Here is a 24,828-nt window from a genome sequence, read left to right on the forward strand (position 1 = left end):
GAGTAGCTGGGACTACAGGCGCCCACCACCTCGCCTGGCTAGATTTTTGTATTTTTTAGTAGAGACGGGGTTTCACCGTGTTAGCTAGGATGGTCTCGATCTCCTGACCTCGTGATCCACCCGTCTTGGCCTCCCAAAGGAGAGGACAAGTTTTGTTCCATCCCTGCATTTTTTTTCTCCAACTACAATGGCCCCTGGTATACACAGCCATTGATTCCATCATTCCCTGAGTATACCCCAATCCGTGCAGACTCAAGACCCTGCAGAATCCACATACAGCAAAGACTGGCCTTCCCTATGCACGGGTTTGGCATCTCTGGAATACAATCCTATCTGCATCTGGTTGAAAAGAATCCATGTATAACGTGGATCTGCACAGTTCAAACCTGTGTTGTTCAAGGACCAACTGTTCAATTTTCAAGTTTGGGTTTCCTTGCATGCTACTGGGATCCTCAGAGGGTGGGGGCAAGAACTGACAGAGAGAACCATCCAGAAATAAGGGGTACAGTGAAAGTCTTCCATGTGCTATTAGTAAATCTTCAGAGACTCTGTTTTGAGGATTTTCGCTTTGAAGGGCACAGCATTCCACAGGGAAAGAAAGACCTGGTCTACTCGTGTTGCACATTGGCTATTCTTTTCTTTTCTTCTTTCTTTCTGGTAACAGATTAAAAACACAGTAACCCCCTCTTACCAATTCTGGAAGTAGAAAGAAATTGGGGGAATTATGTAGGTAAACGTGTTACTCTTTTCTTTTTTAAAGCATTTATCTCTTTCTGATGGTTTTATTTTGTTTTTGTTTATCTCTTTTTGATGCTGATGAGGTAGAAACCTATTTTTCAGGAATTACTGGTAAAAATCGGTTCCCCATTTTCTAATACAATAGTGTTCTTTTTGGGTTTAATTCCTGCAGTTCTTGGGCTCGCCCTTCATTGTCCTCAAGAAGTGGGAATGCCCCCAGAAAGAGAAAATGGAAAAAGGGGAAGGGGAGGAGGAATGCAGAACCCCTCTCCACCCCCAGGGGATGTATGTTTCTGAGAAATCCAAACCAGAATCTCATCCCTCACTCCCTGGTCCACAGCCTCAGAGTCCGTGTATGTCGTCTCCCTGCAGTCCATGAACTCCCAAGGCCGGAGTCAACCAGTCTACAGGGCTGCCCTAACAAAGCGAAAGATTTCAGGTATGTTTCTAAGGATGCATTTGGTCAAACCATAGTCTGGTATGAATGCTATGTTGTTTCCAAATGATGCTGGCTGAATGATGAATTACATGAATTTTACTAAGGCTAAAAGAAATAACAGGGCAAACGTGGTCACATTTTGGGTGTAAGCTTGCTGCTTTCATATGCAAAGGATAGAGTGCTCTTGTGATGGAATACATTTCACTATTTATTTTGAGTCACTTCACTGTGCAGTAGATTTGCTGCGATAGGAGCAGCCAAGCGTTCATTCCAGTAAAGGTGCAGTCTGACTCAAGCCTAAATTGCCTTGGGTGATGCACTGGATGACGTGAGAGAGAAGGAAGAGCAGGCAGGAGGTGGTGCATGCAAGATAAGCACACACATGTTATTTCAGCTATATCTGCATTAAAATGACTTTCAGAATCCTGAGAAAAAGCATCATAGTGGTTTGCTGAGAGCCTGATCACTGTCCACATGGTTACATTTCCCACGTCCTTTCACAGACATTTTCTATATTCCTGATACATTAACAAATGACAGGTACCTTTTCTGGACCACATATCTTAATTTAAAGAGGCAATCTGCAATATAATTGTTTTCATGAGTTCACAACATAAAATCAAAGTTACACTTTTTTACACTGTATGAAGTTCCACAAATACAATGTTTCACTCTTACTATTGATGACTTGCTGCCATAGGATAAGTCCCTATATCACTTTTCTAGAAGGCTAAATATTTTCACCTTCCCCTGCTGGTGGTAACATCCACATCCTTTTGAAATATGGTTCCTGAAAAGTGACAAGAAAAAATGAAACAAAAAACTAAAACAAACAAAAAACCCAAGAGACTTACAGAGTAATATTGAAGACGCCTTGTGAGTCTTTTAAACTGAGGCTATAAGCTTTGCGACTGTGATATGTTCTATTGATAACAAAGGTAAATCTCTGTAAGAAATTGGCAAACTGACTTCTGGTTCATATCTGAACACGTTTTAATCTGTCTTGGACTCACACCTTCTAAAATGTGAGGGCATCAAACCCAATGTGAATCCTTCCAGTTGTTTGAACCAGAATTTTCATTTCATGCCATGATCATCAAGGAAATGTGAGTTGAGTTTTCCTTCTCCTAAACTTTTGCTTCCCATAAAAATGTTATTATTTTCCAGAAACTTACAGTGCATATTGAGAAAGCACTGAGTTACTTGGACCATCTTTCACCCAGGCAAAGCATCCCCTTTGTACTGTTTTATATGTCGATTGGGTTGGGCAGCTTTTAAACTGAAATGCTCATGTCTTTCTTTCTTTTTTCTTTTTTTGTTTTTGTTTGTTTGTTTTTGAGACGGAGTTTTTGCTCTGTCTCCCAGGCTGGTGTGCAGTGGAGCCATCTTGGCTCACTGCAAGCTCTGCCTCCTGGATTCACACCATTCTCCTGCCTCAGCCTCTTGAGTAGCAGGGACTACAGCCGCCTGCCACGCCAGGCTAACTTTTTTGTATTTTTTTAGTAGAGACAGGGTTTCACCATGTTAGCCAGGATGGTCTTGATCTCCTGACCTTGTGATCCGCCCACCTTGGCCTCCCAAAGTGCTGGGATTACAGGCGTGAGCCACCACGCCTGGCCAAAATGCTCATTTCTTAGCCTGTGTTTAAGAAATGCAAGATGGAGATTTTTGTTTTTCTACACTGACTAATCAAATAATTGTTTACCTTTCTATCAATTTTATTTTGTCTACATTACACACAAGCAATCTAAAACTTGTGTAGGGTGAATAATAGCCTGTCAAGGACTGAGGAGCTCAGAGCAGAACCTGTTGTGAGAGAAAGCCTTTCTCTGGGTCTCATTGCCATTTCAGAGGAGGACGAATTGGATGTACCTGATGACATAAGCGTCCGAGTTATGTCGTCTCAGTCTGTGCTTGTGTCCTGGGTGGATCCTGTTCTGGAAAAACAGAAGAAAGTTGTTGCATCAAGGTACTTTTGCTTATTTATTTGTCTTTATATATGAGAGATGGGTTTTTTCTGGCCCTGAAAAGACATGTATTTAATGATTTTATTTTCTGACTTACATGAATGCTAGCCTCTTTTGTAGCTGAACAGCTGAATGGTAAATATTCTATGACAACCTAGTTAATCCCAACTGTGCTCACACATTTCCCACAAATCAGATGTTACCAGGGCCTCGTGTGTAGTACACACAGCAGGAACTCACATCTCACTTGCTCAGTGATTTATCTTGTGTCTGGAAATTTCCTAGATTCCATTTCTTTCTTTGCCTCTATTTGTGTTTTGCTTTCTCTCATTGATGTTCTGTTCATGCACAGGGTCCACTTTGGGAGGAGTCTCACCGTTCCTCCCGTGATCCAGGAAGAGTCACTGTAGGGTGGACTTTATGTAGATGGTGGACAATGTCTAATGCCTCACACTTAGTAGCTCCTCATTAGACTTTGCTAAACACTGACTTGCTTCATGTCTGGCTCATTTACACATAATACTTATCTTCTCTTAAACCATGATGTTATGCTATTCTGGCTTTTATATTCGTTTGCAACAGCAATAAAAGGCAAACCAATCATAAGGTTAAAATATTCTTATGTTAAAAGGCTACTAGTGAACATCATTTCTAGTTAGTGGTAGATTAATATAGCCATCAAAATTTTAGTTCTATGACTGAATACATTAAGTAACCAAGACAAAGCCACAGATGTGGTAGCCTGGTTATTATGTATTAATTTTTCAACCTCTCTGCAACCAGGAAAGGGGAATATAGTTTAAAACGAATGGGATATGATGATGGCATTATATATATATACATATATATAAATGATTATTCATATTAGATATATAGTTTCCTCCACTGTCTGCTAGTAAAAAAGATATCTGCTTTTTTTTTTTGAAAGACCTCAGAAGATTTGTAGCGTTTCTCTCCCTAGCCATGTGGTCTTCATCAACACGAAGTGTTCCTTTTACCATTGGACTTTGATTTCCAACATCTTGCTGAAACCAGAGAAGGCTTGAGTTTTCTTAGCAGAACTGTTGTGTTAATTGGTGTGCTGTGTCTTCAACTGAAATCTTCTCCTGATATATTCAGTGTAACAAATAGCACATTTTAAATATGTCAAATGCTTTCTACTGCAAAGAGGCCACAAAGACAATTTCTTTGAAAGGGAATCAAATAAATGATGTTTGTGGCTCTTAGACTGTCGAAGGCGTCCGCTGTCAGGGGTTGCTGAACTGTCCATATTTGGTCATACTGTATTTCTCCCCCGATAACCATGCACCACAGTTCCTTTTGTAGGTGCCTCTGTCCTGCTCTGTTTCACATTTTTGTTTCTTTTCACGGTAGTAAGTCTACTCAAAACCACATGTTCCCGTTCCTCTTGAACCTATGGAAAACACGCCTGATTTGGGATGAAATGAGTCTTTTTGTCTTTCTTTTCTGGAGAGCTGAGATAACCTTGGGCCAGGTCTCTACTGATGCCTTGAGTAGACACAAATACAGATGCACACACACACACTCATACGCACAAACACATATCCCTGATAATGTAGTTCCTTCATAAAAGCTGTCTCCTTTCTCTCCCTTCCCTTTATAATCTCTGCTTGCTCTTTTGAGCAGTAAGATTTTTTGGTCTTGAAAAGACACTAAGCTCTGTTTTTTTCTCCTACTTTAGACAACTTTGCTTGGAACTTAAGCAGATTCTTTGAGCCAGTCACATAGTCAAAAGTTTAGATTTTTCTCTTCTTTGATTTTCTTACTTACCTCCCAAAGTCATCACTTATGAGGAAGGAGAAACAAGGCATCTAGTGTTGAGTTGCAGAGAATTTGATAGATCACTGTGTTGTGTTTTCTTATAGACAGTACACTGTGCGCTATCGAGAGAAGGGGGAATTGGCCAGGTGGGATTATAAGCAGATCGCTAACAGGCGTGTGCTGATTGAGAACCTGATTCCAGACACCGTGTATGAATTTGCAGTCCGTATTTCACAGGGTGAAAGAGATGGCAAATGGAGTACGTCAGTCTTCCAAAGAACACCAGAATCTGGTCTGTATTTGAAATGGCCTTTGAATTTTCAATTTGGGAATTACACCCAAAATAAGACTTAAAGACAATGTAAGATGCCAATAGTGACAAAGGCCAGCATGGGCATTTTTGAAAGTCACATTAACCCTACATTTTGGTAGAGTTTCTATCCATACATGCAAAGAAGTTAAAGAACTGTTCTTTGGGTCCATGTTTTGCCATTTGTTGGCCTTTTCCACTAGCATGTTGTTCTGTTGTTCCGATATGTGGAGCACATTAAATCCCAATGTGTAGCATGTATCAGTCACCATTGTATGCGTGAATGCCTCTGGGTAATGGATGCTCTTGCATGTAGGAGAGCCTCTGCTTTCCTGAGGCTGAGGCTGCATTTGATTCTGGGAAAAATTTTGGTCTATATCCAAGGCTACCATTCTTTTCTCTTAAACTATGTCTTTCAAAGTTTTATTAAGATGAAGTTGGAACTGGATCTTAATCTTCTTTGTATATTTCAATATTTGACAATGAAAGAAATTCTGAATTACTAAGACAATTTCCCTAGATATGTCTAAACTCACTAAATGAATTGGTTGTATTGACATAAATCACTATATTACTCAAAGAACCAGTGTGGAATTTTCTCTCAGGTATAATAAAAATTAACACAGTAGCTCTTCAATAAAAAAAAATGTGTACCTAGAGACCATGTGCTATTTACATCTAGAATGTCCACTAAGGCATTTAAAAATGTTTCATTCCTTATCATTTTGTAGCTCCTACCACAGCTCCTGAAAACTTGAACGTCTGGCCTGTCAATGGCAAACCTACGGTTGTTGCTGTATCATGGGATGCGCTACCAGAGACTGAGGGGAAAGTGAAAGGTAGGAATCTTATTCCCTAAACTATAAGATGCATTGATTCTGATGAACATGGCCTCTGCTTACGGCTTTGTTGACTGAAAAAGAAATAGGGAAGCAACATACGTCTAAGAGGTGCTCACCCAAGGGACAAGGATATTTCATGCAAGATTTTCATTGCCCAAGATCCAAGCAGTCACGAAAGTGACTATTCTTTTCATCCTATGAAGGCTTTTTGCTGTTGCTGTTGGGAAGGATGTTTTTCATTGCACGGATGTGACAGTATAACCTTTTCCCATCTGAACAACACCTTGGCTTTCGTGCTGTGGGTCTTTTCATTGTGCTAGGAAGATCACAAAAGCAGAGGTCAGCAGGAATCCTGCAGAGCCATCAATATCTTTCATGGGACCATAAATACATTTAATGGGTTTGAAAAACTCAAGTAATAATTGCTGGAAAATGGATTTATTCCCTATTTGTCACCATTTGTTTGTTTATGTATTTATTGATGACAAGGAAAACATAACACCAAAATAGCAAAAAGCTAGATATTTTAAAGAACAAAAATAGAGTAAAACATTCACAACTAGTTAAATTTTAAAATAGTCTGTTGAGAATACTAAATACACACAAAAATCTTTTATTTTTAATGTAAAAGCATTTAAGAACCTTTCAGAATCTGTTTGGAGACATTTTAAAGAGCCAGGCTGAAGTTTTTCCTGGCACTGCCTATGCAAATATACTCTAAGAATAGAAAGGAATGGAGGTTTTATTCAAGAAATAAATAATTTTTATTGTTATTAGATTTGAGGGGCAACTTTAAGTCTAATATATCCAGAAACTATAAAATGTTTGTGTAAGCTTAAAGAAATCCAGAAAATTACTACTAATCTCCTTTGAGATTTTCTTAATTGAAAAAACTGAATGGTTCTCTTTTATATTCGCCCAAAACTATGTTTGCTGACACGTAGGATGTCTTTTCATGGAATAATAGAAGTTAAGGAAGGTGGATGTGGAACTGTATTTTCTATACTTAATGCTTTTTCACTTTTTGTTTTTTTTTTCAAGAATGGATTGTACTATTCTTTCTCTCTCGCTGTCTTTTTTTTTTTTTTTTTTGCCATTGGAATAGATCCACAACAAGAGAAAAATATTAATTTGGTCCCTTTAAATCAGGGATGTCCAATCTTTTGGCTTCCCTGGGCCACATTGGAAGAATTGTCTTGGGCCACACATAAGATACACTAATGATAGCTGATGAGCTTTTAAAAAAAAGCGTCATGCATAAATCTCATAATATTTTAAGAAAGTTTATGAATCTGTGTTGGGCCACATTCAAAGCTGTCCTGGGCTGCGTGCAGCCTGTGGGCCACGGTTTGAACAAACTTGCTTTAAATCATTCTTTTTATGACAATTTGAACTTTAACTTCCTCTATATTAAGTATTGTTGTGCTGCTGAGAAGACCTCTGAAAATTGAATAAAGACTTTTTTTGCTAACTACTTTTTGTTAGCTAAAAAATGAAAAGGTAATTATTGCACATCTAGTGACTTTATTACCATGCAACTTGTGTACTCTTCCTCTCTCTGTCATCTTAGTTGATATTTACAGTTCCTTGGCAAAAGAAGTTCCATGGTAGTCAATTAAATATTGCCAGAAATAATAACTGCAACTGAATTTTTATGTCCAAAAGAGCTCGCGTATCTTAACCCTGCTTAGATAGTTTTCATAAGGATGTAGTGGTGAGATTAAAATTAATAATTACATTGGGGCATTTTCTATGTACAAGAAATATAAAACATAATGGAAGAATATACTTTGACATGGCTAAACTTATTTTCCAGATGGATTTAATTTATTTTAAAATTTGAATCACAAAATTTTATAGACAATGGGCTCTCTTAATTCTTACTTTTGACCACCACAAATGACAAGTTTGTTGATTTTCAATGAGAAGTGAATGCTGTGTTTTTTCCAGATAAATGCTGCAAAAGCATTTTTGGTTGAAACTTTTTTTTTTTTTTTAAATGAATGTACTTTTTAAAGATTGGAGCTAAGGGAAAATAAAAGATCATCCATGCTCCTGATAATTGTTGACTTTTCTGTGATTCAAGTTATTTTTCTTTGCTCCTACTCATTTCTTTTTCTTTTCTTTTCTTTTTTTTTTTTTGAGACATAGTCTCACTCTGTCGCCTAGGCTGGAGTGCAGTATGCAATCTTGGCTCACTGCAACCTCTGCCTCCAGGGTTCCGGTGATTCTCCTGCCTCAGTCTCTCGAGTAGCTGGGACCACAGGCACATACCAGCATGACTGGCTAATTTTTGTATTTTTAGTAGAGATGGGGGTTTCACTCTGCTGGCCAGGCTGGTCTCAAACTTCTGACCTCAAGTTATCTGCCCACCTTGGCCTCCCAAAGTGCTGGGATTACAGGCGTGAGCCACCATGCGCAGCCCCTACTCATATTAATTTGATGTTTTGTAAATCTTGGGTTCATTGAGAGAAAAATAGGCATGACAATTTTTAGTTGAAGGTGAAAATTATTTTTTAAAATATGATTCCCTTATGTTATAATATTTCCATGTGAGCATAGACATATTTTAGTTCCTTGGACTGAATTTGCTATGGTTTTCCAAATTCAGGGCTATTATATGACTACAGAGTAAGCCAATTACAGATGGAAACATTAGATATCACATAAATCTATTACTTAGCAACTTTTCTTCACAGCTCTAAAATACTGTGAAATATCTTTATCAGCATACACTGAGTAAGAACTTTTTAAATTCCTATAAAAATGAAATTATATTTCAAATATGGAATTTTTCTGGCTAAATGTGCTAAGAAAAATAACCCAGGTTAATAAAGTGAAACTCTTGAAGATGTGAGAAGCTAGTCAGGATCCATTCCTAGCAGTTGTCACTTCTTTTTCCTTAGTTTATTCTATCAGGACATATTGATCATAGCAAATTAGTAAATAAATACAATTTTAGAAACTCAATGGTGTGTAAATTTGGGGAGAATTGTATGAAGACTGGCCTCCTGGCTTTCATGTGTTTGATTTGCTTAAAATAGCAAAGTGTCAGCTAATTAAATACACAGCCCTGTCTGGTTGCCCAAATGAATGTAAGTTCACCTTCTGCTGTGTCTTTAGGCTCCAGCTGGTGACTTGGCGTGCATTGCTAGTGTATTAATTTTAGTAATGCACGTGCTAATTCGTCCTGCCCATATAGTCTGCCTGCTGGACACAGGACTGTTTTCAGTTTCCTTCTTCCAACCATCTGCCAAATCATTTCAGAATACATTCTTTCATACGCCCCGGCTCTCAAACCATTTGGAGCAAAGTCCCTCACCTATCGTGGAGACACTACTTCTGCCCTGGTGGATGGTCTGCAGCCTGGGGAACGCTATCTTTTCAAAATTCGGGCCGCAAATAGGAGAGGCCTGGGACCTCACTCCAAAGCCTTCATTGTCGCTGTGCCAACAAGTAAGCATCGTGTGTCTGTGGCTGTCTTCTCTCTCTCTCCATTCCTGCTGTTTGTTTGAGTCATGCTCTTGGGTTTGGAACTTCTCAGTGATGATTTTTCCAGGCTAAGTTGCGTATTGATTGTTAAAGTATTTTTGTGTTCCCTTTAGAAATTAGTCTTCTCAAAGATTAAAATGTTGTTGATTATTGATAACATTATTATTGCAGTATGATTAATGTATTAATTATATGATTAATCTGACATCACTATTAATTTTAGGCTTGTGGTGACAGGAAAGAACATTTTTAGAAATGGTAATGTGGAGGCCGAGAAGGGTGGATCACGAGGTCAGGAGATCGAGACCATCCTGGCTAACACGGGGAAACCCTGTCTCTACTAAAAAATACAAAAAACTAGCCAGGCAAGGTGGCGGGGTGCCTGTAGTCCCAGCTACTCGGGAGGCTGAGGCAGGAGAATGGCATAAACCCGGGAGGCGGAGCTTGCAGTGAGCTGAGATCCGGCCACTGCACTCCAGCCTGGGTGACAGAGCGAGACTCCATCTCAAAAAAAAAAAAAAGAAATGGTAATGTGACATTTTTCATTGTTAGCTCTCTTCAGTTTCTATGTAGCTTTAAAAATGTTTAGTTTGCAAAAGCAGAAAGGACAGGAGATGGGTGGGGGTTAAAAAAATTACCCACTGGGTACAGTATTCACTGGCTGGGAGATGGGTTCACTAGAAGCCCAAGCTTCACCATGATGCAATATATTCATGTAACAAACCTGCACGTACAACCCCGAATCTAAAATTTAAAAAAAGTAAAATTTAAAAATAAGATTAAAGTAAAATTTGTGGTTTATATTCCATCATTTAGGAATGCAGCTGTACCCAGAAGGATTTCAGTTGTCTAGCTCACCTGATCCATATCCAAACCAAACACATTAATAAAGATCCACAACTGGAGGGGAGTGTTTTTGGACCGTGTTTTCTTTTCTACTTCCTCACATTTATGCTGGATATTGGCAGCTTTTCCTTCATTATGTGTTATGAAGACCCATGGTAGACTGTAATATTAGACAATTTTGTCATGCAAAAATCTGTGAAATGGATGACGTTTGCCTCTCTGGCACTCTCACTGCAATATAGGTTCCTCTCCCCTGTAGAATCTCTTCCCTCAGTCAGTCTGCTCTGAAGACAGGGTGATTACAGTACATTTAATATAATGTTTGCCTATCCCAAGAGTTTTTTATTTTAAGCCTTATTTGAGAATTATAAATGTGTCCACTATTAATGGAATTTTAAACAAGAAGGAGGAAGCAGGTAAGGTCATGTTATGGGAGGAGGGAACTTTTTGTAATGCCTTAAAAATTACAAATTGGTTGCTCGTCACACATTCCCCATCACTTTGAGTATAGATTGTTCAGCAATTTGCACCAGGTGTATTTGTGTTTCTTGTCTATTAAGGATGGCTACAATGCATTTGTAATACACTGACAATTAGTTATATTAAGAAAATCCTATATAAGATTTTACATTTATAAAATAAATGAGTTACTTCAAAGTACTCATTTCAGAATTTCTTCACATAATAAGATGTGGCATAACCTGGTTCAACAGATAGAGATTTAATTCACGTATATTTTCTAGGACTATATTTGTTACTTAAAGCAAAATATAAGTTTTAAAAAGAATGCTATCATTGAGAAAACACGTTTCCAGTGCTCTAAGGAATTAGAAATTAGCCATTATGACTACTGATTTGAAGTGCCTCCATATGCTGTTTTTAATACTTTGTCTCACCTCCGCTTTCACTTTTGAGTTTCTTCTTTGACAGACAATTCTTTAAAATCTGTTGCAGCCAGTAAGGCGGATGTTCAGCAGAACACGGAGGACAATGGGAAACCCGAAAAACCTGAGCTTTCCTCACCTTCTCCCAGAGCTCCAGCTTCCTCCCAACACCCCTCTGTGCCTGCTTCTCCCCAAGGGAGAAATGCCAAGGACCTTCTTCTTGACTTGAAGAACAAAATATTGGCGAATGGTGGGGCGCCCCGAAAACCGCAGCTTCGAGCTAAGAAGGCAGAGGAGCTGGATCTTCAGTCGACAGAAGTCACCGGGAAGGAGGAGTTGGGTTCCCGGGAGGACTCGCCCATGTTGCCCTCGGACACCCAAGACCAGAAACGGACCCTGAGGCAGCCAAGTAGACATGGCCACTCGGTCGTTGCTCCCGGCAGGACTGCAGTGAGGGCCCGGATGCCAGCGCTGCCCCGAAGGGAAGGTGTAGATAAGCCTGGCTTTTCCCCGGCCTTCCACCCCCGCCCAGGGGCGCCCCCCTCGGCTTCGGCCTCTCCTGCTCACCACGCGGCCACCCAGGGCACCTCTCACCGTCCTCCCCTGCCTGCCAGCTTTCATGACAACGACTTGGTGGACTCAGACGAAGATGAGCGCGCTGTGGGCTCCCCCCACCCCAAGGGCGCCTTCGCCCAGCCCCAGCCAGCCCTGTCCCCCAGCCGCCAGTCCCCCTCTAGCGTTCTGCGCGACAGAAGCTCGGTGCACCCCGGTGCAAAGCCAGCCTCGCCAGCGCGGAGGACCCCCCATTCAGGGGCCGCAGAGGAAGATTCCAATGCCTCAGTCCCACCCTCAAGACTTTCTCCACCCCATGGGGGATCATCTCGGCTGCTGCCCACCCAGCCACACCGGGGCCCTCCGCTCTCCAGGGGCGGGAAGGATGGTGAGGACGCCCCAGCCACCAACTCCAATGTTCCATCGCGGTCCACCATGTCCTCCTCTGTCTCTTCTCGTCTCTCGTCCAGGACACAGGTCTCTGCGGGAGCAGAGGCTTCTGATGGCGAAGGCGACCGTAACGGCGATAGGGAAGACGGCGGGAGGCAGGCGGAGGCCACGGCCCAGACGCTGCGGGCCCGGCCTGCCTCTGGACACTTCCATTTGCTCAGACACAAGCCCTTTGCTGCCAACGGGAGGTCTCCAAGCAGGTTCGGCATTGGGCGGGGACCTCGGCTGCAGCCCTCCAGTTCACCACAGTCCACTGTGCCCTCCCGAGCCCACCCCAGGGTTCACTCTCACCCGGATTCCCACTCTAGGCTTAGCTCAGGTATCCATGGAGACGAGGAGGATGAGAAGCCGCTTCCTGCCACCGTTGTCAACGACCACGTGCCTTCCTCCTCCAGGCAGCCCATCTCCCGGGGCTGGGAAGCCGTAAGGAGAAGCCCCCAGCGAGGGGCCAGCCTGCATCGGAAGGAACCCATCCCAGAGAACCCCAAATCCGCAGGGGCAGATGCACATCCTCAGGGCAAATACTCCTCCCTGTCCTCCAAGGCTCAGGACGTTCAACAAAGCACAGACGCGGACACGGAGGGTCATTCTCCCAAAGCGCAGCCGGGGTCCACAGACCGCCACGCGTCGCCTCCTCGTCCTCCCGCAGCACGGTCACAGCACCATCCCGGGCCCAGTGTTCCCAGAAGGATGACACCCGGCCGGGCTCCAGAACAGCAGCCACCTTCTGCCGTGTCCACGTCCCAGCACCAGCCGGGCCCCCAGAGCAGAGACGCGGGGCAGTCACCTTCCCAGCCCAGGCTCGCACTGGCCCCGGCCAGGGGGCCGCGCCCCACGTCCCAGGGCCGCTCCCACTTCTCCTCGGACCCATACATGGCGAGCTCCCGAGGGATTCTCCCCACGGCCCTCCAGAACCGGGACGAGGATGCCCAGGGCGGCTACGACAAAGACAGCGCAGAAGTCGAGGCCCAGGATGTGCGGGCCCCAGCGCACGCTGCGCGAGCCAAGGACGCAGCCGCGTCCCTTCCCAAGCACCAGCAGGTGGAGTCTCCGACAGGCGCAGGGGCAGGTGGCGACGACAGGTCCCAGCGCGGACATGCGGGCTCCCTCGCCAGGCCCAGCCGACCCGGTGGCCCCCAGTCCCGCGCCCGGGTCCCCAGCAGGGCAGCGCCCTACTCGGGGCAGAAGGAGGAGGGCGCGATCCAGGCCACACCCGGGAAGTCGGAGCCCCCTTCCAAGAGGCCCCTGTCCTCCAAGTCCCAGCAGTCGGTCTCGGCCGAGGACGAGGAGGAGGAGGACGCGGGGTTTTTTAAAGGCAGGAAGGAAGACCTTCTGTCTTCCTCTGTGCCAAAGTGGCCCTCTTCCTCCACTCCCAGGGGCGGCAAAGACGCCGAAGGTAGCCTCGCCAAGGACGAGAGGGAGTCTGCCATCGCGCTTGCCCCTCGCGGAGGGAGCCTGGCTCCTGCGAAGCGACCTCTCCCCCAACCTCCAGGCAGCTCCCCCAGGGCCTCCCACCTCCCTTCCCTACCGCCGCCTCGCAGCGCTGCCACCGCGAGCCCCGTCGCGGGCACCCACCCCTGGCCGCGGTACACCACGCGCGCCCCTCCCGGCCACTCCACGACTCCGATGCTGTCCTTGCGCCAGAGGATGATGCATGCCAGATTCCGTAACCCTCTCTCCCGACAGCCTGCCAGACCCCCTTACAGACAAGGTAGTTTATTTTTTCAAATGATCTTTCTTTTAAAGTGTTCAGTAGTGTTCATGGCAATGCCTGAGAGGTTTTTATTCTATTTTATTTAGCACCTACTATGTCCAAGCACCGTGTTAAGAACTTTGCACATGTGACATAATTTCATCCTCTGAACGGTCTCTAGGGTTTGCATTATTATTCCTGTTTCCCAGATGTGGAAGCTGGGGCTCAGGATCTGAGGGACTTGTCTTAAGGCAGACAGCTCAAAGTTGCCATTCCAATCCCAAATGGCCTAATTTCACAGCCATTACTAACCCACATTGCCTCTAATTCTACAGTCATTTCACTGTCCTACATTGCCTCTTTGAATTCCTTGGCATACACTCTTAACCTGTGAAAATGTGTCACAACCTTGATGCCCAACTTAGCTGCTGCTTAGTTGTTCATGTGCCCTCATGTGTTTAAGGGATCCATAGTAGCTGGTTAGATACGTATGTAGGCGTATCTTGTTTTTGTTCTTATCTTATTCTCATCTTCTGCATGCAAAACTCTCAACCAAACAAACTCTGAGACAAACTCAACTATCTTGGTTATGAATTGTTCAGACAGTGCAATTAGTGAATGTTATCTAAAACCTCCAGAAAATGCATGTTAAAGATCGTTGTCACAAAGAGGAGTTACAGGCAGATGTGTGCTTTGTATTTCTATAACAGAGGGTTGAATGAAGTCAGCTATGAACAGGAGTTTGTGTCAAGGGCAGGGTCTGAGGTTTTTTTTAATTTACCGTAAAATTGCATTCAGTTAAAACATGCTTTAAACTCTTCTTGTGTGTAATTGGGGCTTTGTAGAACATTCTTGAATGAATTTTTTTTTTTTTTTTTTTGCTGATCTGTACAATGCATTGTTATTTTAGCCCAATGTAAACACGTAGAACAATGCCCCATATCAAACTCAATTTTCCACTAAGATTGGCTGTTTTAGTCAAACCCACCTCCCTGATAACAGATGTAAAACTCAACGTTCCCTTGTACATAGTAGGAACTCGATAAATATTTAATGAATAAATGAAGGAATGAGAGAAATAAATGTCTGCCCTGCAAGTAGTGGTCAGAAAGCCCAAGCCCTTTGCCCAGCAGTCAAGGCTGAACCAGAGCAGACTGGAGCTGATAAGAAACATCTCCGTATGAGGCAGAGACAGACAGAAACAACTCTAAGGGTGCTGCTGCATCTTCTTTACTGTCTGAGCAAATACTTCTCAAGCAGCCCCACAGCATTCAGCAAGCTTTGAGACAGCATTGTGCATTTATATTTGGTGATTGGTGATTGGGACCTGAGTCAGCTGGGCATAGCTGTGTTTAACATGCCTAGAAAAGTGGGACAGTATCTAGTACATTTTAGACATAATTTTCCCTGTCCTTCTAACCCTTCCTTCCTCCACCTTCCAAATGGCTAAAATAAAGCTACAGCTACTAAGGTCTTACGTTTTCTATGGCAAATTTACTTATGCCACACACTCTCATTCTCACAGTATCATCAGAAGCTGTGACTTTGCTGTATTCTTAATTGACATCCACATCTGTTATGGAGAAGTCATAGTTTGAGACTATCATTGTCTAATATATTTGAGCTACTGGTTTAAAATTCTGTTTAGAGTTTCTATTTGAAATGATGTGTTACTACTTATAGTTTGGTATGAAGCCAACTTCCCGGGCATGTTGAATTTACCAGGCTCTGTTATTTTTATTTTTGGTACTGTGTAGGTTATAATGGCAGACCAAATGTAGAAGGGAAAGTCCTTCCTGGTAGTAATGGAAAACCGAATGGACAGAGAATTATCAATGGCCCTCAAGGAACAAAGTGGGTAGGGTAAACTTCTTTACACATACCTGTTGTTTTCATGCTGTTGAGAAGAGAAAAATGGTGGACATTGTGTAATGATAAATGAAGTGGCCTTTGTCTGTTCTTCTCCTCTAGTTTTAACTACTCATATGTACTTGTGTAGAGTTTCTTTTAATACTTGGAAAAATCTTTGGTTCTCCTGGTAACTAGCTTGTTTTTTCTCATAGCCAAGATAAGGCATGGGCCTTTGTTTTTCATTTGCCTCAACTGGTTAGGAAGGTCAAATGAATGCAAGGCCCAACCATAGTGATTATAGACCCAATGGATGGCTATTCAAAGGAACTTATATTTTCCCTGTCCTGGTAGCTTCATTTTATTTTTAGGTTTTGTTTATTGTTTGATTAAACATTACATGTATTTTCTGTAAGTCATCTCAAATCCTTTCTAGATGGACACAGGGTAAAAATGAACGAATAAACAAAAAACCCTGAATGATACTGGAAATTTTTATTAGATCATCTTTTGAATCTTCCAACAATTGTTGGACTAAAATTATTTATTAGTACTTTATGTATGTCTAAACAACTTTAATTGCTTGGGGTTAAGATAAATGTTTAGGAGGTTTTGTTGGGTTGAGGTTAATAGACAGAACACTTTACAATATTCAGGAATTTAAAGTACTTTTTCTAAGAATAAAAAAATTATTTATACTGTAATTCCCAATCAAGACTTCCCATTTATAATGATAAGGTTTAGGGAAACGTACTAAAAGACTATGACATTTTCAGTCATAGGTGATCTAAAGATGCATGTTATCATTTCTTAAAGGAAGAGAAATTTATAGGAGGAAGAATGTACATCAAAGCAAGATACTATTGCAAACAATTTTGAATGGAAACAGTATGGGGTAGATTTCAAAATAGGATTTATATAAATTTTATTTTAATGCCAAAACAGCATCCACCAAAGTGACTTGCTTGCAGGGCTTCCTCCAGTAGCCTGAGTGTGCAAAGCAGTGGTTCTCAAACTTAAGCCAGCTGAGGATCACTGAGGATTTTGTCAAATACAAGTCTCAGGTAGGGCTGGGAGATTTGAATATCTGACAAGTTCCTATGTGATGCTGAGGCTTCAGGTCCAGGACCATGCTTTGAGAACCAGCAAAAAGCACGAGCTAGTCCCTTAATAAAGATAATTATAGCTTTCTTCAAGTTTTACAGCTCCTCAGAACTTGACATTTTTTTGTATGCATACTATATTAGGCAACATGATTACAAATTATATTGTTTTTGTTATAGCAACTTTGATTTTTAACATTAACAGCAAAATGGAAAGATTTTATGTCTTTAACATGCTAGTAATTCACATTCATTGCAAGAAGTTAAAGCAATTCATATTGAAATATATAAAACAGAAAATAAACATTCTTCACCCAAACTACTTCTCAAAGATAATCACTGTTAACCATTTGCAGTATAACCTTCCATAATTTTTTTCTCTGCAGTCTTAGGCTTATATATGCAAATGGATATATTTTTATTTTTGCAAAATAATCAGCCCTGTAATCTGAGTTCACATATATGTAGAATGTATGTAGAATTGTCTGCATAATATTCTACCATACAGATGGGCCACAAATTATTTAATCTCTCCCCTCAACTGAGAGACACATTGTTTCCTTCTTTCCAGCATTAGACACAATGTACTTGATGGTAAAAATATTTTGAACATCTTTTGTGATTTGAGAAACTTAAAACAATTTACATATTATATGGGTAAGCAATCATAATATGAAAGATGACTGCTTTGTACTGTATTTTTTAAGACTTTATGAATCATATTGACAAAAATAATGTCTTCTATTCATATTATGGTTTCCTTCTGTGGAAGTTTCAGGCGTATGCACATATATAGTTGGACTCATGTGACCATTTCAAAATGTCCAATATATTCTTTAATCTATGTCATGGATTTAGGTTGTGGACCTTGATCGTGGGTTAGTATTGAATGCAGAAGGAAGGTACCTCCAAGATTCACATGGAAATCCTCTTCGGATTAAACTAGGAGGAGATGGTCGAACCATTGTGGGTAAGGGAGAACGGTTTTTAAAGAATAAAAGCCTACTGAATTAGCTATAGAATTACAGCTTCTGTCTTCCTTTTCCCCCTCATTTACAATGATTGCTCTTGGTTTGGTTATTTTTACCCATGTGAGAAGAAGAGCCTCAAAAGAGGCAGAACTTGGTGTTTCCCCCAGACAGCTTTAGTTCTCTTCCTGCAGGCTGCACCCTCTAAAAAATGTGGCCCTTTAATTCGTTTTTAAATTGGCCCTTTTAGAGGAGGGGTCCACAAACTACAACCTGTAGGTTGTAGCCCACTACCTGTTTTTGTAAGACTTACTATGAGCTCAGAATAGTTTTTACATGTTTAAATGATTGCCAGAAAAAAGACTATTTTGTGGCATGATAATTACATGAAATGCACATTTCAGTGTCCATATGCAAAGTTTTATTGGAACACAATACACTCACTTAATTATGCATTGTCTAACTCATTTGTTACGTGCTGTTTATGTATTTGCACTCTAAAAGCTGATTGAGTAGTTGCAACAGAGACCATCTGGCCTATAAGGCTTAACATATTTGCTTCCTGGCCCTTTACAGAAGAAGTTTTTCCACCTTTAATCCAAAGTAACACTTCCCCCCCTTAGGCATGGGAATGAGGCAAAGGAAAATATTTCTTCCTTTGCTAGATACAAGAGTTATCTCAGGATCGTGGAGCATACTGATGCAATATTCATTTATTCCTTTGCCTTTTACTGATTAAAACATGATAATACATAAGCTTTGAGAAGACACTTATTGCTTGCTTTTTATTTTCTCTGGATTGTTTCACGTCATTGCATAGCTATTGGTTGATTTTATTTCAGATCTGGAAGGGACCCCCGTGGTGAGTCCTGACGGCCTACCACTCTTTGGGCAGGGGCGACATGGCACACCTCTGGCCAGTGCCCAAGATAAGCCAATTTTGAGTCTTGGAGGAAAGCCGCTGGTGGGCTTGGAGGTCATCAAAACGACCACCCATCCCCCTACCACTACCACGCGGCCTACCACTACTACGACGCCCCTGCCTACCACTACAACCCAGCGGCCCACCACTGCCACCACCCGCCGCACAACCACCACCCGTCGCACGACCACCAGGCGCCCAACAACCACAGTCCGAACCACTACACGGACAACCACCACCACCACCCCCAAACCCACCACTCCCATCCCCACCTGTCCCCCTGGGACCTTAGAACGGCGCGACAATGATGGTAACCTGATAATGAACTCCAATGGGATCCCAGAGTGCTACACTGAAGAAGGTAACTGGCTTTGTTCTAATACTAACCACTTATCATGCACACTAGCACGCTGCAGCTCAGAGCAGGGTGGCAGAGCCTGCAGGGGAGGGATGAGCGCCGTGCACAGCAAAGCAGCAAGCCAACACATTTTTGGTCCCAGCAAGTTTGTCTGACAGTACCATGCCACAGCTAAGGTTGGAAGACTTAGGACATAAAAATATTGCATGGGACATATTTACATGAAAAAATTATTTCTTGTTGACTTAAAGTCAGATTTAACTGGGCATCCTGTGTTTACCTGGCAGTGCTTATCACAACCCAAGTCAATAATTTAGCTGAAACTTGTGACATTATTTGTTTGGACTATCATTTCCCAAAGTGTGCTCCAAGGGATATTGTAGATTAGTGGTTGTAATATATATGTATATAGTTAAAAGGTTCTATGATTAGCTATGTGATTTAAACAAGGTTGGATAAATTTCTTACTGTTGTAACACTTAGATCACTGAATAGTCTTGTTGAGAATCTCCAAGAAAAGGAATGTTTCCCCAGCATGTTCGGCAGCTGGGCACTTTTTTGATCAGCCCTCCTTTGGAGAATTCTAATCCTCATGTGGCTGGGCTTCCTGTGGGAGTGTGGACTTTCCGCTGGGTAAGAATGCACCATTTTCCCTTCTTCGCTGATCTGCACTATCCTGCTGACCCTGATGTGAGTTTGTCTTCCTTCTGAAAATGGCTTGTTCTCCCTGAAGAGCCAGAGCTAGGATGCCTTTATCCAGGTCATCGTGGAGCCCATATATCAGTGTGTCTCCATCCTTTCTGCTCAGTCCCCTGCTCAAGCTGCCTTGGAAGAAGTCATTCTAGATTTGCATCAGGTATGGAGGAGATAGATTCATCTTCTTTCCCTCAGTTTGAAATGAATTGCAATGTCAACTATAAAGCTTAAGTCTTTTTAAACCAAGGCAGAGTGAAGACATTTCCTTTCAGGAATCAAGTCTGGAATTCTTGTGCAGCATTATTGACCATGATAAGCCCAATCAGTTTGAACATGAATACTGTATCCAAAATGGGAATTCTATTGGAAGTTAGTCTTTCTGTGAAGAAGTTCCAAATAAACAAGACAACTTGACACATCTAAAAATTCCACACCAAAGAAACGTGGAAACATACAGAGGGAGAGAAACAATGGGAAGAAAATTTCTACTCTGTCCATTGACCCAGTGAGTACAAATTTGAATTTACCTTTGAATTTCTAGTATTAAAATATTATGTTACTTTCCTTGACATCTGACTTCTGCATGCATTAATGTGTTTAATTTTAAAGGGTGAAATATAATTAAAATATAATTACTTAATAATTGGTTGTAAACCAGAATTGACTATTTTGGATTTGATTTTAATTACTGTTGCTATTATTTCACGTTTTATTTTGTCTGCTTTTATTTAGGCCTTCTAACATGTTCCCTTCATTTACTTTGTATTTTTGGACTTTTATTTAGCATGAAAGTCAATATTTTTCTTGGCATTTTTGTCTCTTATTTTCTTTGCAATTCATGACATATATATGTTCACTCCTGTCCAGTCTCCTGATTCCCTAGTCCAAGCTAAAGAATAGTTTTCCTCTGGACAGCATTTGAAAATAAGTACAAATCAATACAAAGTCTCAGGGAAAAGTTAAATGTGGGGACAGCAATGTATCATCCTCATATCACATTTTAATGCAATATAATTTTTCAGTTTAAAAAGAGTTTTCTTATGGCCTTTCTTATTTCTACTGTTTCATTGACAACTTCATTAAACATTTTCTTCTTTATTGACTGTAATCATAGTTATTTTTATCTTTGAATCTTTGTAAACCACTTTCTTGATGTATGATTGGCATAGAAAAAGTTCTGCATATTTAATCCATACACGTTGATGAGCTTGGGATAAGAATACACTCACAAAAGCATCATCCTGCTAAGGCCACAGACACATCCATCACCTTCCAAAGTTCCCTCCAACTCCCACTCCTTTATTGTTAGTATTATTCTCTTTTCTTTATTTGTGGTAAGCACACTCACCGTGAAAGTGGTATTTTTTTGTAATAAGAAATTAAATGTTTACTATTACAAAGATACATGCACATGTATGTCCATTGCAGCACTATTCACAGTAGCAAAGAGATGGAATCAACCCAAATGCCCATCAATGATAGACTGGGTAAAGAAAATGTGGTCCATATACACTGTGGAATGCTAGGCAGCCACAAAAAGGAATGAGATTATGTGCTTTGCAGGGACATGGATGGAACTGGAAGCCATTATCTTCACCAAATTAATACAGGAACAGAAAACTAAACACCTCGTGTTCTCACTTATAAGTGGGAGCTGAACGATGAGAACACATTGACACAGGGAGGGGAACAACATATAATGGGGCCTGTCAGAGGGTCGGGTGGGGGAAGAGAGAGCATTGGGAAAAATAACTAATGCATGCAGGGGTTAATATTTAGGTGATGGGTTGATCTGTCCCGCAAACCACTGTGGCACATGTTTACCTATGTAACAAACCTACACATCATGCACCTGTACCCCAGAACTTAAAAATAAAATTAAAAAGAGAAATTAAATTTTAAAAATGTATTAATACTAGCTCTGTTGAGATAAAATTCATATACCATAAAGTTCATTCTTCTAAAGTTAGTGGATGTTAATATATTTACAGTTGTGCAATGATCACCACTATTAGATTCCATAATATTTTCATCACCCCAGGAGAAATTCCATACTCATCAGCAGTCAACCCTCATTCCTCCCTCCTCTCAACCCTGGAAACCACTAATGTACTTTCTTTCTCTATGGATTTACCTATTTGGGACATTTTGTATAAATGGAATCATGTCATACGTGGCTTTTTGTGTCTGGCTTCTTTCACTTAGCATAATTGCTTTCAAGATTCATTCACATTATAGAATACATCATTACTTCATTCTTTTTATTCCATTGTATGGATATACAGCATTTTTTCCATTCATCGGTCAGTGGTCATTTGGGTTATTTCTACTTTTTTGTTATTATGAATAATGCTGCCTTGAACATTTGTTTTGTTTTGTTCTGCTTGATCTGACTTCTCTATTGGATAATAAACTCCTTGCAGTTGAGACAATGTCTTCTGCTTCATCTCTAATTCCTTGTGGTACCTAAGTACATACCTTTGGATATCCAAGCAAGACCTTAAGGTATAGGCATTCTCTGTGTCCTAAAAGCCAGTGCTTTTTTTTTTTTTTTTCCAGGTTCTGTATCTACAGCAAATCTGATGACAGAGGTTGTACACGGAATGTGACAAGCCAGATGAATACCATCAAGAATTTGTAGCATGACCTTGTTACAGGCTGCAGAAAAACATCCGTCATTAGGAAAACAGACCTTCCCTACCATAGCTGGGTCTCCAGATAGAAAATACCGAGAAATGCAAACATTCATTTGAGCTGGACCAACTGTACAGTGTGTAAATATCCCTGGGTTTCAAATAGCTGTCATTTACCTTCTGTCTCTAAACTTCTACTGAGAATAATTTTTAAAAAATATTTTTTAATATCTCTGGAGCAAAGGCCTTCCTTCTTTGGTGACATTTTTCACTTATTTTTTTCATGGCTACTTGGTAAACTACTGAAGAGAATAAACGACACTACTGTGGTTGATGGCTGGCAAATGTGTTTATGTGAAGAGGCTGAAGCTTTTCACATTGGTGCTGAGTTGGCTTGTAAAATATCCAGTTTTACACAGTTCTGAATAGTTTAAAATGGCATTCAGGTGGGCCAAAGTAAGGTAGTCAACTTTTTGTTTTTTTGTTTTTTTAATTGTAAATATATTTCATTACATCTGGAAGTTATTTTTACTTGGAGTCAAGATGGTTCTATTTTAGAAAATTTATGCCTGAGTTTATTTGGTCTTAAGAAAAAGAACACTGAAATCACTCAATAGGTTGTTTACTTAATGCCAGAGGACTTAACTGTCACTCATCTCAGGAAGTGAACTCATTTGCCGGTAAAAGCATCATTTCTGTAGCCTGCTGCAAGCATTGGAGTATTTCAGCACCTCACGGAGTTACCCGTAACACTAGAGTCCATGAAGGAAATGATGTACTTTTCCCTTTTCTTGTTCACCCTGGGATGCAGAAACTTCACCATGTATTCATTTTTGATCTGACCAAAAACAATAATGAAAAGAAATGACACTGAACTGATAATGAGGAAAAGCAAGACGATATTCCTAAAGGTTAAATTGACAAGGGAAAGAAAATGGTAGGCCAGGAAACAATGGCAAGATAATCCCAGACTTTACAGGGTGTGAACCTGAAAACTGATTTGAACAAGCTCAGAAGTAATTTGTCTTGGATCCCAGGCATATTGACATTGGAATGACCGAAGGAAAGTTTGTGTTTAATAGTTTTTCATGAAATGACAATTCCACCCCTAAATGGATGGATAATTTACAACTTCTCTCTGCTTAATATTCATGGGCTGAATCAGAACACACCAGAGTCATTGCCTCAAGGACCATCTCTTGGGCCTCGGAATAGGAGCTGGGAGTTAGTTGTTACTGTGATCCCAGGAGGGCTGGACAGACCACTCGAGGCTGCCATTGCCCTTTGTGGGTGGAGTTTGTTTTTACAATGTAATATTCATGTCATTCAAAATAGGCTGGAAAAGGTTGGTAGGATAATGACACAGGAGTTTATATACCTTCTACTTCAATTTCCCCTTCATTACACTGTAGAATGGTGATTCTAATAGAGCATCTTCACATTGACAAATAATTTTATTGGTTAGTTCAACTTTTAAGAAGTGGAGGCAGTTTTATGAAGTATAAAGTAAGTAGTCTTTGGAGCCAGAGTACTTGAAGTTCGCATTCTGTTTTTGCTGTCTTTTACCATCTGCGTGTCTCAGGCATGCTGTAAATCCTCCCTTGGTGTCCTTGGCTGATGTATTAGTCCGTTTTCATACTGCTATAAAGATACTACCTGAGACTGGGCAATTTATAAAGGAAGAGGTTTAATTGACTCACAGTTCTAAATGGCTGGGGAGACCTCAGAAAACTTACAATCATGGCAGGAGGGGAAGCAGGCACATCTTACATGGTGGCAGGTGAGAGGGAGGGAGGGAGGAAGAGAGAGAGAGAGAGAGAGAGAGAACGAGCGAGCCAGTGTGCAGGAAAAACTACCATTTAGAAAATCATCAGATCTCATGAGAATTCACTCACTATCATGAGAACAGCATGGGGGAAAATGCCCCTATAATCTAATCACTTTCCACCAGATCCCTCCCTGGACATGTGGGCATTATGGGGATTATAATTTAAGATGAGGTTTGGGTGGGGATACAGCCAAACTGTATCAGCTGAGAAGTGGGTATTTATAAGCTCTATGTATCTCAAGGGTTTCTTGTGAAATTATATATACATAAAAGTGGCTGATACAGAGAAGGCATCTGGGAAACCATCCAGTAGTCACTTCTTCCTCTTTTCCCCACCTTGCCCCCTTTTAATGATGCATTAAGTTTAGAGAGTTCTATATAATTGCTGTGGGCTTCAGGTCAAAGGGAGGAAAGTAATTCCTTACAATTATTTTTTGAGCTATAAAACCTTTTGCCTCAAGATTTTATCAGCTACAG

General features: G+C 41.1%; 1 protein-coding gene across 1 annotated transcript in view; it reads left to right on the top strand.

Moving 5' to 3' along the window:
* The window catches only part of FNDC1 (fibronectin type III domain containing 1), an 81,746-nt gene that overhangs the window by 30,955 nt on the left and 25,963 nt on the right, over positions 1-24,828 (top strand). The window contains exons 5-13 of the mRNA XM_011952779.1: positions 1,079-1,177; positions 3,029-3,146; positions 5,031-5,218; positions 5,968-6,075; positions 9,346-9,534; positions 11,371-14,013; positions 15,753-15,853; positions 17,805-17,916; positions 18,757-19,197. Of these exons, the coding sequence (XP_011808169.1) occupies positions 1,079-1,177; positions 3,029-3,146; positions 5,031-5,218; positions 5,968-6,075; positions 9,346-9,534; positions 11,371-14,013; positions 15,753-15,853; positions 17,805-17,916; positions 18,757-19,197 (3,999 nt within the window). The remainder of the gene's footprint in view (positions 1-1,078; positions 1,178-3,028; positions 3,147-5,030; positions 5,219-5,967; positions 6,076-9,345; positions 9,535-11,370; positions 14,014-15,752; positions 15,854-17,804; positions 17,917-18,756; positions 19,198-24,828) is intronic.

The sequence above is a fragment of the Colobus angolensis genome, unplaced genomic scaffold, assembly GCF_000951035.1.
Source record: "Colobus angolensis palliatus isolate OR3802 unplaced genomic scaffold, Cang.pa_1.0 Scaffold35, whole genome shotgun sequence".
Taxonomy (NCBI): domain Eukaryota; kingdom Metazoa; phylum Chordata; class Mammalia; order Primates; family Cercopithecidae; genus Colobus; species Colobus angolensis.